This window comes from Sinocyclocheilus rhinocerous, unplaced genomic scaffold, assembly GCF_001515625.1.
Source record: "Sinocyclocheilus rhinocerous isolate Xijiao unplaced genomic scaffold, SAMN03320098_v1.1 scaffold3237, whole genome shotgun sequence".
Lineage (NCBI taxonomy): Eukaryota > Metazoa > Chordata > Actinopteri > Cypriniformes > Cyprinidae > Sinocyclocheilus > Sinocyclocheilus rhinocerous.
In genome coordinates, this window is record NW_015626861.1 from 76,103 (window position 1) to 89,656 (window position 13,554).

Consider the following 13,554-nt stretch of genomic DNA (forward strand, 5'->3'; position numbering starts at 1 on the left):
TTAGGGTCTGGTTTTGTAGATTTGGTGTGTGCTTCTGCTGTTTGAGTGTCAGCTTTCAGAAACTGTGTGACAAGTGAAGATGCAGTGTGTAAGCAGCTGAAAACAACTGTAATACGAGAAGAGCTTATGTGCATTCAGAAGAACACTCGTAAAATGTTTATTTGTGTTTGTTTGACTCATTTCTCAGACTAAATAAATCACTTGCATGCTAAAGAATAACTGAGTGTTAGTATGCTGTGTAATGTGATTCCTGGCTCTAATCGTGTGTGTTTTTGTGTGTTTAACGCAGGTGTTCTGAGGGGTGATGCCCCGCTCGACCAGATCATCAGTGTGTTAGACGTCAGAGACAGACGCGTGTGTGTGTGTTTGTGTGAGTGTGTGTGTATGTGTGTGTGTGTGTGAGTGTGTGAGTGTGTGTGTGTGTGTGTGTGTCAGCATGGCTCTGCCCGACAAACACAAAGTCAAGAGACAACGACTCGACAGAATCTGTGAAGGTCAGACTCTTTTTCGTTTCATTTTCAGGCCCAGACTGAATCTTTTCACATGGTTTTAGGGAAAATGCGGAATTCTGTGGAATGGATTTAAACACTGCACTGCAACTTATGCACACTTGATTATTTATTTAATATATTTATTTTATTTATTTTTAGAAGGGTTGTGCAAAATTCAGAATTTAGGTATAGGCTCTCTTTAAATGTATGAATGTGAATTTGAATTGAGTCAATCACAACATGCAGGAACTTGAATTGGAATCAGTGTTATTTTAGCACTATTTATATACTATTGATTAATATTTTGAAATAGCTTTTATTTTTATATTTTGTTTTCATATTATTTTTAGGTAAAATTTTCTTTCTTCATTTTAATATGTGCATGAAATAGGAGCTCCCCACAAAGTGTCTCTAAGAAAAACATCATTTTTTATTATTTCTTTAAGTATTCCTGTTGAGGTTTGATTTATTTTCATTTCAGTTTTAGTTCAAATGTAAATGTTTATTTATTTCCGTCTAGCAATTTTAAAGCTTCAACCTAAACTTATTTCAGTTTATTGCCTAGGCAACATTCCTAATTTTTTTTGTTGAAGTTTTTCGTCTAATATTTGTATTTAACTGTATCTTATGTCACATTTATTTTAATTAATAAACATGTTTTAATAGTTTTCATTTTAGTTAACAATAATAACCCTGATAGGATTCTGAATCAGAAAGACAGGAAGAGGAATTACTGAATTGTATTAATCTTTCTGTAATTCTATTGTACTTCAAGGCTTTTTCCCAAACTTTTTCCAAAGGCTTTGTCAAGACGAGTTTGTCTTTACTAGTAAATTGTATTAGTAAAAAACTACAGTTTTACTACAGACCCACAAAAGCAGTGTTAAGTCGCTGGGGTATATTTGTAGCAATAGCCAACAATACATCGTATGGGTCAAAATTATAGATTTTTCTTTTATGCCAAAAATCATTAGGATATTAAATAAAGATCATGTTCCTTGAAGATAATTAGTACATTTCTTACCTAAAACTTAATTTTTGATTAGTAATATGCATTACTAAGAACTTCATTTGTTCTCAATATTTTGATTTTTTTGCACCCTCAGATTCCAGATTTTCAAATATTGTGCTATCCTAACAAACCATACATCAATGGAAAGATTATTTATTCAGCTTTCAGATGATGCATAAATCTCAATTTCACAAAATTGACCTTAAATTGATTATAGGTTTTGTGGTCGAGTGTCACATATTTCAATTAATTGTCATTTTACTTCCTTATATTTAAATTTCTATTGCTATTCTGAATTCTGTTTCATTGAAAAATTCTCAATTTTATTCTGTATGGTGCACAACCTGCTTTTAGCATCCAAATGAAAACATTTATCAATATGTCTTGCTTTAACCTTTCGGCTGGTTAATTTGAACTGACAGTCAAAAAGCGATTAAATGCGATTAAAAGGAAATCGATCTCCCACAATCCACTGCAAACTCACATTCATTTCTGTTTCCGTTCTGATATGAAATCTATTCCTGATGGATAACATCGAGTCGCTGTAATCAGTGCATTACATGAAACATGGCACGTCGTTTAGCAAATCAGCACAAACAGAAATGAGCTCATGAGCATCAAAATGAAAATAGATCCTTCTATTATATATTGAAACCCACAATAATATTTTAAATATTAGCAAGCAAATCATCATTTATTGGGTACTTTCAATTGGGAGGTGGCTGTCTCGAACCCTAACTTATGAAAATGATATTGAAATTAAGAAACTTTTTTCGGAGTTATTCCATAACATTTAGTTTTTGCATCGTATTTTAGTATGTTTTAGTATGCAAGTTAAAATTCTGCAATGTGATGCGGTTGCTAAAACATTACTGTCACTATCGAAACATGGGATGTTTTGTCAAAAATAAAGTATACTGAATTATGGTTGGTTCAATGTATATTCAAACTAATGAATCCTTAACTTTAAAATCAGTATGATCATCTTTTTGCCTTTTACAAAGAAAAATTGCATTAAAAAAACAAACAAATCTCATAAATTACACTTGAAATATTGTTAAAAATTTAATTGTTATTGATTTACCTCTGAATTTTTTTAAAAATAAAATAGCAACTAAATATATTTACAATCTAGATGCAAGCAAAATCTTAATAGGTCAATATAACCCTTCTAATTAAATTATTATTACTGTGTTTCGCTAGTGACAAATTTGGGGAAAAGACAAATATTCCAAAACTTTCTGAAAATACAATATGAGAATTAACTGCACAATTATTAGAAATGTGTACCTTGGGTATTATACAATTTGCATACATACAAATGTTTTGGAAAAAGACACATTTGTTTCAAGACGTTTCTGAATGGCCCATATACGCTGCAGGAGCCGTTCAGAATATGCAACACAATCTGTTACATTTTATTAAGTTCCACAAAAGTTTCATTGGCCAATAGCTTTGTGGCAGGTGTTTGGATGATGTAGGTGGTTGCTAAGGTGTTCTCAGTGGTTGCTAGGTAACCACGGGTAACAAACTGAGGTTTAAAAACGTTGTGGGAACATTGTTTGAAAATGTTTCTAAAAGGTTCAAATGTCCAGTTTTCTTGTCGTGGTAAGAATGTTATTTAAAGGTTACAAAAGTGTTTCTTTTGTAATATTCTAAGAATGTTAAAATATCTGGCTTTCTTGATGTTAACGGAGCGTTATTTAAAGGTTACAAAAATGGTTTTTACAACATTCTACTAACTTCATTTTTACCCCAAATATAACGTTTTTTGAATATTAATTTTAAATATTCTAAGAATGTTAAAATGTCGTAATTAGACTGTTATTTAAAGGTTACAAAAATGTTTGTTAGAACATTCTACTAACTTTGTTTTACCAAAATATAACATTATTAGAATATTTATTTTTAATAAATTTTTAATTTAATTTAACCCAAAGTATAACATTATTTGAATGTTAAATTTCTAAAAACATTACAATGTCCAGTTTTCTTGATGTGATTCTAACATTAAAGATTACAAAAACGTTTTTACAACATTCTACTGACTTTATTTCATCCAAAATATAACGTTATTTGAATGTTTATTTTTAATATCATGAGAACATTAAAACATCCCTGCTTCTTGTCATATTACATAACATTATTTAAAGGTTACAAAAAAACAGTTCTTAGAATGTTCAAGTACAAATAACATCATTCCGAATTTTGATCCAAGAATATTTTCTCTTAATAGTATAAAAACATATATATTATACATTTATAAGAAAGTTTCATAAACTTTATTTTAAGAATATTTTGTGCTAACACTTATATAACTTTCAAAAAACATTAGCTGGGTGGTTGTTTACTGGTCCACATTAAAAGAGGCCAAACACATTCTCATGGCAATTTGCAACTATTTAAAAGTTTATTGACTAATTTGAATGAATTTGTATCGTATTTGTACATTTTCATTCCATCTGCTCATGCTTCACTGATTAGTTTTAGGGGTGGACCTTCCTTCACGCATATTTGTTCTGATTCTAAGAATAAAAAGTGCATGCATGTTTTGAAAGATTTAATATCATCATGTACCTGTTATTGTTAAATCTATCTGTAATTTACAATCTAGATGCAAGCAAAATCTTAATAGGTCAATATAACCCTTCTAATTAAATTATTATTACTGTGTTTCGCTAGTGACAAATTTGGGGAAAAGACAAATATTCCAAAACTTTCTGAAAATACAATATGAGAATTAACTGCACAATTATTAGAAATGTGTACCTTGGGTATTATACAATTTGCATACATACAAATGTTTTGGAAAAAGACACATTTGTTTCAAGACGTTTCTGAATGGCCCATATACGCTGCAGGAGCCGTTCAGAATATGCAACACAATCTGTTACATTTTATTAAGTTCCACAAAAGTTTCATTGGCCAATAGCTTTGTGGCAGGTGTTTGGATGATGTAGGTGGTTGCTAAGGTGTTCTCAGTGGTTGCTAGGTAACCACGGGTAACAAACTGAGGTTTAAAAACGTTGTGGGAACATTGTTTGAAAATGTTTCTAAAAGGTTCAAATGTCCAGTTTTCTTGTCGTGGTAAGAATGTTATTTAAAGGTTACAAAAGTGTTTCTTTTGTAATATTCTAAGAATGTTAAAATATCTGGCTTTCTTGATGTTAACGGAGCGTTATTTAAAGGTTACAAAAATGGTTTTTACAACATTCTACTAACTTCATTTTTACCCCAAATATAACGTTTTTTGAATATTAATTTTAAATATTCTAAGAATGTTAAAATGTCGTAATTAGACTGTTATTTAAAGGTTACAAAAATGTTTGTTAGAACATTCTACTAACTTTGTTTTACCAAAATATAACATTATTAGAATATTTATTTTTAATAAATTTTTAATTTAATTTAACCCAAAGTATAACATTATTTGAATGTTAAATTTCTAAAAACATTACAATGTCCAGTTTTCTTGATGTGATTCTAACATTAAAGATTACAAAAACGTTTTTACAACATTCTACTGACTTTATTTCATCCAAAATATAACGTTATTTGAATGTTTATTTTTAATTTCATGAGAACATTAAAACATCCCTGCTTCTTGTCATATTACATAACATTATTTAAAGGTTACAAAAAAACAGTTCTTAGAATGTTCAAGTACAAATAACATCATTCCGAATTTTGATCCAAGAATATTTTCTCTTAATAGTATAAAAACATATATATTATACATTTATAAGAAAGTTTCATAAACTTTATTTTAAGAATATTTTGTGCTAACACTTATATAACTTTCAAAAAACATTAGCTGGGTGGTTGTTTACTGGTCCACATTAAAAGAGGCCAAACACATTCTCATGGCAATTTGCAACTATTTAAAAGTTTATTGACTAATTTGAATGAATTTGTATCGTATTTGTACATTTTCATTCCATCTGCTCATGCTTCACTGATTAGTTTTAGGGGTGGACCTTCCTTCACGCATATTTGTTCTGATTCTAAGAATAAAAAGTGCATGCATGTTTTGAAAGATTTAATATCATCATGTACCTGTTATTGTTAAATCTATCTGTATAATGTTTGTATGAAATTCTTCTTTTGCAGAAAAGTCCTGTGGTAATGTGATAATACCGTTCCACTCCGTAAGCACTGCTGGGTTTATTTTAAGGTTTTGCCTTAAAAGAAGGATCGGCTCTATTTTTAGGGAGCTGCTGTCAGATATATTTATGTTTGTTGGGCCGTTCTTGCAGATATTTCCAGACTCTGGTAGGATTGTGAACTATTTATCATGACACTGCGTGTGAAGGTTCTTACAGTGAACATAAAGAGTTGTATGTAATCATAAATTGAGCATAAAGATATTTTACACTTAGAAGAACCTATAGGAAGATAAGACACAAGCAATGGTGAAAAAAGACACAAATTGTCAATAAATTGTTACATTTATTAATTATAACTGGAATAAACCATTCTTCCTCAGAGTGATGTAGCTCATTAGATACTGTAGATGCTAAGCAGGAGTAATTTAGCTTTTAATATAGAATGTGTAAGTTTATCACATTTTTAACAGCTTAAAATGTGTCTTTTCCAACCCTAATATTGTTGTGTAGATAAAGGGTCAAGTGTTGTAAATGTGTTTGCTTTAGCATTTATAATTTGAGGTTTGTTTAAACATCTGTATAACCCAAACCAAGATGGGTTATAGTAAACTAAAACTTCCTTTGGTTTTGTGTTTTCCAATGTTTTCCATTGATGTATGGTTTGTTAGGATAGGACAATATTTGGCCGAGATACAACTATTTGAAAATCTGGAATCTGAGGGTGCAAAAAAATCTAAATATTGAGAAAATCATCTTTAAAGTTGTTCAAATGAAGTTCTTAGCAATGCATATTACTAATCAAAAATTAAGTTTTTGATATATTTACGGCAGGAAATTTATAAAATATCTTCATGGAACATGATCTTTACTTAATATCCTAATGATTTTTGGCATAAAAGAAAAATGTATAATTTTGACCCATACAGGTCATTGTTGGCTATTGCTACAAATATACCCCAGCGACTTAACACTGCTTTTGTGCTCCAGGGTCACATATGTATAGCATGAATATAAACCAAACAGCCCAAACTGTCCACATTATTTGTGAATCTTTGTAAGTGACGTGTTCAGCATTAACGCGTTCTGCCCAGATCTGTGTGAGGATTAACACCGCATCCTAACACCGTGCAAGACACTGAACTAAATAACCATTCGCACTCTGGGATCTTTATATTGCTGACATTGGAGAGAAATCAGTCCCTTCATGTTTGGCAGATGTTGAGACACAAATGATGAGATGACAGTTTGAGTGTTTGTCATAGGGGACAGTGGTATTAAGTTGGTTTTATTTGGACTAATCTCTCGGTGCTGTAGGGAAGGATAAACCCCTTTAGATTAGCATGAGCCCTTTGCCAATGCGTCGTCCTTCTGTTTTGCCTCTTTTTTACATCTTTCCCTCCCAAATCAAAACCCGATGGCTGAAAGCATCCAGAATCCAGCTTATGTATAAAGTGTGTTTCCTTGCTGTTAAGTTGGTAAGTTTGTGTTACGGAGCAGTCTGACTTGCTTATGTTTCCAATGCTGAATAATTTAGGGTTTACCTGCCAATCACACCTCAAGTAATGCAAAAAAAAATGTCGGCTAGAGAACAGGTGAAATGTTACCTCCCTCGCACACCTTCGCAGGGAAACATGAGAAGTGAAATCAAACACCTGCCTTTCCCTCTCCTCACAACTGTCCTCTCTTCTTTCCTCACCCGTGCATGCATTCACTACACATTACGCTTTCGTTCTGTAGTGCACGAGCATTTGCACTCAAACTCGATCTCTGTCGGCTAATGGGTTGCTTCCACTGAAACAAACCGCAATCTCTGCAGCAACTTCATGGCTGTCCGTGGCACCGTTCCTCCTCCGGATTACTACCCTTTTGATATCGCTCTATCAGCCCAGCCACCTGAAGATCTGCAGGGCTTTTATAAAGGAGACCAGCACATGCTGAGCAGATCAGGCTCGCATTATGGCTTGGCCACAGGAGGGGTCAGGAACGCTTGGGATCAAGGGCAAGCTAGAGCAACTACTCCTGCTCCTACGCCCAGGCCTCCTCCTCCTGCTCCTCCTCCTCCTCCCTCGGCTCATGAGATCAGCCGCTTGTACAGGGATTCTCTATCCATCAAGATGATCCCAGACAGCCAGCGCATTCGCAGTAGAGCCGCTTCACCGGCTTGCTTCGGCATTGAATCCAGATTTCCAGCAGAACACTCCGTGTACAGCGACGCCAACGGCCTTCCTCTGGACTCTGGATCCACCTGCATAGTAGTGGACCCTACAGCTCCAGTCATGGATGGGACTCTTCCTCGAGGGAACCCTGCTTACGGCTCTGTGTCAACTCAAAGGATGCCTTACGACCCTGCTTACGATCCAGGCTCCGCTCACCACCCTCCGGCGGCCGTCACTGTCGACCCCAAGAGAACCGTGGATCCCAGTTTTCTAGCTCTCCTGCGCTCCGAGGGTCTGTCGGAAAGCACTATAACTCTTCTCCTACAGCAAGGGTTTGATTCTACCTCCATGCTTGCTATGATGGAAGACCACGACGTCCGCTCCGTCGCTCCCAATTTGGGCCAAGCACGAATGCTTTCTCGAGTGGTTTTCAATTGCAAGACGGGAGCAACCGGTGCTGCGGTTATGCGAGGTCGTTCTAACAGCTTCAGCCATCGCAATGATCTCTACATGCAGTCTCAGGCAGTGGATGGAAACCTCATTCAACAGCCTCCCAGCGCCCTGCAGTCCGTCTCTCCAAGAATGGGAGAGTTTCTCGGTCGGCGGCCGAACAGTGCTCCGTCTCAACATCTCCTCGAAACCAGGACATATCCAGGGGTTCGCTCGGTCGAAGGTCTTCCGGTCAGTCCGGGGGGCTACGCCACTCAAACACGACCTTTGTACAATGCCCACACCGGCCTGGCCATGTCCGCTCAACAACAACTTCCGACTACTCCAGGAGTGGCACCCAAGACCTTCTCCACTACATACAGCCCTATGGAGCTGATGAAGCGCCCTCCGAACCTTACTCCTCTCTCTCCTTCTCATAGCCCCCATCACAGCCCTCAGTTAATGCGCAAGGGAGCAGCTCCTGTGGAGAGTGCCATCCTTCCAGCATCTTCAGCCCTCCAGCCTCAGACCCTTAATCCTAACAACAAACAAACCCGGAGAACCGGACCTCCGGTCATTGTATCCACCATGGCTTCACCTGACACAAGTAACAACCTTATTTCTGTCTTTTTTGGCTGTTTTACCTTTACCTACATTGTAAAAAAAAAATCCGTAAAATTTACTGTAAAAAAACGGCAGCTGTAGTTGCCAGAATCTTACCGTAAAAAATACAGTAGCAACATTTTAGGTTTTAACTTAAATTTACATTTAAATATCGTAATTTCATTAACTGATATAATGTTAATATACCAACCTATTGAAGTACTGAAATCTGTTTTGTACCTTGAAAGTCACATGATGAGCCAAAGCCCATCACAAGCAGCTTTTAAATACTAACATATATATAGAAGGTGCACAGTGTCATTCACACAAACACTAAACACCATCATGGTAACTGAAAATTGCATGAAATAATGCAATAAACATCAATTTAACAACATTAGGTGTAACATACAACCCTAATATACAAAACTGATAAGAAAAAAAACTAAGAAGTAACATAGCTATTTCAACAAAAAAAAACATAAAATTTGAAAATGTAACGCAGGGAATTCTGGGAATGTCAATTTACAGTTATTCACTGTAAATTATACATTCTTTTTCACTTCCAAAAACGGTACATGTAATGTCCAATACAGTTTTTCACCGTATATAGTAGGGGAACTTACCGTTAACCATTTAACAGGTTTTTAGCAGAGGCGGACAATAGTGAATTATTTTTACTCTTCCTTAAAAGTAAATTTTTCAACTGTCTGTGGTTTATCAGTGTTTTTCTTTAGAAAACTTTTACTTCACAACATTCCAAAGCATAATGTTGTACTTTTTACTGCACTACATTTTATATTAAATATAATTTAATACTTAATTACTTTAGAAATCTAGTACTTTCTTACTTCTACTTAAGTAAAAGTTTTTAGTAATATGGATTAGTGCTGGGAAACGATTAATCGCATCCAAAATAAACATTTTTGTTTATATAATATATGTGTGTGTACTGTGTATATTTATTATGTATATATAAAGACACACACATACAGTATATATTTGGAAAATATTTACATATATTTACATGTATATATTTATATTCATATTCATATAATTTATATTATATATAAATATATTTTTCTTAAATATATACATGCATGTGTGTGTATTTATATATACACAGTACACACACATATATTATGTAACCAAAAGGTTTTGGATGCGATTAATCGTGATTAATCATTACCCAGCACTAATATGGATGGTGTAGACCGTAAATGCAAAATATGCAAACTGTTTTTTAGTAATTCTTAATTAGATACTTTCTGAAACATTCATTTGAAACTTCTGCTAACAGCAGACTTTAAAATATTTGGATATTTGGATTAGCAGATTTAGCTAAGTGCTCTGTTTTTAGATTAGGAGACTATATATACTGTATATATATATATATATATATATACCCTATCTAGTGCGATTCAGCGTTTGTGATCCCAGCTGAACTTCACGAATCACTTGAATAGACTCGGCTTCATAACTATTTAAGAAACTCTTTGCAGCAGCTTAAGGAATATAAAAGGTTTCTTACTGACCTTGAACTTGAGTGCATTGCTCACTGTGTGTGCATGAATGTGTTTTCAGACCTGCATTTGTGTGTTTTACAATTTTAGTTGTCACTGCCATGAGTTCAGAGTAAGATTGAAGATTGATTATAATTCTTTACAAGCAATTTTAACCCAGGCCTTCCTTTTGGGTCCATGATTATGCATTACATTTAATCTTCAAGAACCGCAGTGTTTTCTCTCTCTGTTCAGTTAACAGTGTGTGTGAGCTTTACAGTTCGAGCTGAGTACTGTACCTCACTGCAGGCCTAATCAGAGTCTTAGAGCCTAAAATCTCATTAGGGTTAATAGGATATGCAGAGACACGGTCCTCTGAGAACGCGTTAGAGTCTCTCGACTGGAGACACACACTGAGAGTCTCTAGAAAACTCACTTGACATTTTAGGTTTTTGGCAAGATTTTACAAGTGAATTGTGGAGACTGTTCAGGCTATAGTTCACCAAACCGCTGATGATCCATGAAGGTTCTTTGAGGTTCTTCTGTGTGTTAAATGCACATGAGGAGTTTGTCAGGCTGAAGGTTGCTGGTGTTCAGGAGGCTGGTGGCAGATCTGTAAATGAGCTCTGTTACAGCTGACACGTGACTGACTTCAACATCAAAATATGGTTGAAATAATGTTAGTTGTTTCAATGTTGAAAAAACATTGCAACAATGTTAAATGCTAGGCTAACAAAATGCTCACAAATCAACTCAAAGACATTGTAAAAGACAACATGCATCAACTTGCAGGATTAAATTAAAATTCAGTGAGTTTCATCAGAGGAATAATACTTCACTATGAACGCATTCTTTGTTTCTTCCTTCATTCCTCTCCTGCCATTTTTCTTTTTCTAACGTGCTTTGTCTTTTTCTTTCTTTCTTTCTTTCTTTCTTTCTTTCTTTCCTTCCAGTATGTGTCATTAGTTGCTCCATTTTAATCACATTGTAATCACATAGATAATGTGTGTAAATGAGGACAGCTATACATTTGTGTGCATTTTATTTAGAAAGACACATATCATCATCCTAATGAATGCATGTGTACGAACACATTTTACAAACTGAAGAAGTGTGTGTTTATTTGTGTTTGTGTTTGTGTGTGTGTGTGTGTGTGTGTGTATGTGTGTGTGAGTGTGAGTGTGTGCGCGTTTTTGTGACAAATGAGGACATAAATTTGTATAATGACAAGGGTATGACATAGGTATTACAAGGAGAAGGTGACTTTTCAGGACATTACCCCATGTCCCCACTTTTCAAAACGCATATAAATCACACAGAATGGAGTGTATTGAAAATCTGAAATAGCACAAAGTTTCCTGTGAGGGGTAGGTTTAGGGGTAGGGTTGGTGTAGGGCAATAGAATATACAGTTTGTACAGTATAAAAACCATTACGCCTATGGGATGTCCCCACTTTTCACAAAAACAAACCTGTGTGTGTGTGTGTGTGTGCGCGCGTACGTGTGAGTGTTTGTTTGTTTGTGTGTGTGAGTGAGTGAGTGTGTGTGATTTTGTGTGTGTGTGTGTGAGTGTGTGTGTGTGCGTCCGTGCGTGCATGCGTTTGTTTGTTTGTTTGTTTGTTTGTTTGTGTGTGTGTGTGTTGAGAGGGCGGTGCTCTGCGGTGACTGCTGGTAGTCTTACTCTTAAACTCTCTCAGTTGGTTGGTTTCATAAGTAGTTTATTAACACACACACCGAGCAGTTTGACCGCCGGATGGAGCTCGCTGCAGGTCAGTGACACATGTGTGTTTGTGTGTGAGAGAGAGAGAGACACGTGACCCGCTGGAGGGTTTTTTCAGTCAAAGACATTCATCTGCATGCTTCTAAATAAACATGTTCAGTGGCGTTTAATGATGATTTAAATGTTTGTAATGCCGTCAGTGTTGAGTTTGGATATGAAACGTGTCTGTGTCTCTGGATGGAGGTCGGCGTGAATAATTCATGCGTTGTAAACGGAACGGCTCCTGGATATTGAATATCCACACCGACTGTGTGTCACCCTCTTTTGTTTTCATTTTTATTTTTTAATCATGAGTTTTTAGCCTCTCTCTTCATCTGTTTTTCTTGTCTCTTATACAGTGACACCCCAAAAGTATTCAGGTCATACTTAACAATGTCTGAATGTCATTCATTATAGATATATAAAAATATTTTTTAAAAACTTGTTTTCAGTTAGTTGCCAAGGCAGCATTTCACATTTTTTTTAGTTTATTTCAGAATTTATTTTTAGTGTTTTATTTCAAGTTTTGGTTTCAGTTACAGAAAATAACCCTACTTCAGACCAGCTTCCAAAGCATCATGATGATCTAGAAAAAAATTCAAGTGAGTGTTTAGGGATACTTTTTAATGACTGCAATGATTATTTCACAGTAGGAATAGAATCATCGGTAAAACAGAATTTAAAAAATAATTTACTACATCCATCCACTCAATCAGAGCGTTATTTACAGCCGAACGATGGATGTGAGAGTCATGTGAAGCATCATGGGATAGCGTGCGTGAGCAGATGAGCTCTGAGCTGTGCTTGTGTGTGTGTCTCAGGTGTTAAACGAGGCGATCGGCGCTCTGATGTATCACAGCATCACACTGACGCGAGAAGATCTGGAGAAGTTCAAAGCGCTCAGGATCATCATCCGCATCGGCAGCGGATACGACAACATCGACATTAAAGCAGCCGGAGAGCTGGGTAATGAACATCAACACTAACTAGTGCACAATCCAGTCAGATTAACACAGTTATGCATACTGTATCATATTTGATACAAAGGTCTAAGGTCTCTATATGATCAAACTTTGATTTCCTCCATGCCTTCTGTCGTCTGATTGATAGTTTAGAGTTTTTTGCTAGATGCTAGTGCTATTTTAGTATTATTTATACTCCGTTATAGTTTTTAGTAATATTTTGAATTAGCTTTTTTTGTATATTATTGGTTTTGATTTTAATTTATTATAAGTTTTAGTAACTTTGTCTTTTTTTTTTTTCATTTTTATATTTAGCTTTCATTTCATTTTTAGTTTTAGTAATCTTAGTACTTCAATTTAAACTTGCTTATCTTAGATGTCAAATTTTCTTTTGCATTTTTAAATTTTAAGATTTTCATCTAATATTTACACTTTCTGTTTTAGCTTTAGTAATTTTAGTACTTCAGTACTAATCTAATCTAATATTTTATTTTATTATTTCAGTTAGTTGCTAAGGCAAGTTTTTAAGTTTTT

At 34.9% G+C, this 13,554-nt stretch overlaps 2 protein-coding genes across 2 annotated transcripts in view; both read left to right on the forward strand.

Moving 5' to 3' along the window:
* The window catches only part of LOC107716406 (uncharacterized), a 15,815-nt gene extending 4,877 nt beyond the window's left edge, over positions 1–10,938 (forward strand). The window contains exons 2-5 of the mRNA XM_016522832.1: positions 290–494; positions 7,042–7,084; positions 7,426–8,818; positions 10,798–10,938. Coding sequence (XP_016378318.1) covers positions 437–494; positions 7,042–7,084; positions 7,426–8,818; positions 10,798–10,938 — 1,635 coding nt within the window. The 5' untranslated portion in view covers positions 290–436. The remainder of the gene's footprint in view (positions 1–289; positions 495–7,041; positions 7,085–7,425; positions 8,819–10,797) is intronic.
* Positions 10,939–12,658: 1,720 nt separating this feature from the next.
* Positions 12,659–13,554, forward strand: part of LOC107716408 (C-terminal-binding protein 2-like) — a 2,527-nt gene continuing 1,631 nt past the window's right edge. Inside the window, exon 1 of the mRNA XM_016522848.1 lies at positions 12,659–13,024. Within this exon, the coding sequence (XP_016378334.1) occupies positions 12,907–13,024 (118 nt within the window). The 5' untranslated portion in view covers positions 12,659–12,906. The remainder of the gene's footprint in view (positions 13,025–13,554) is intronic.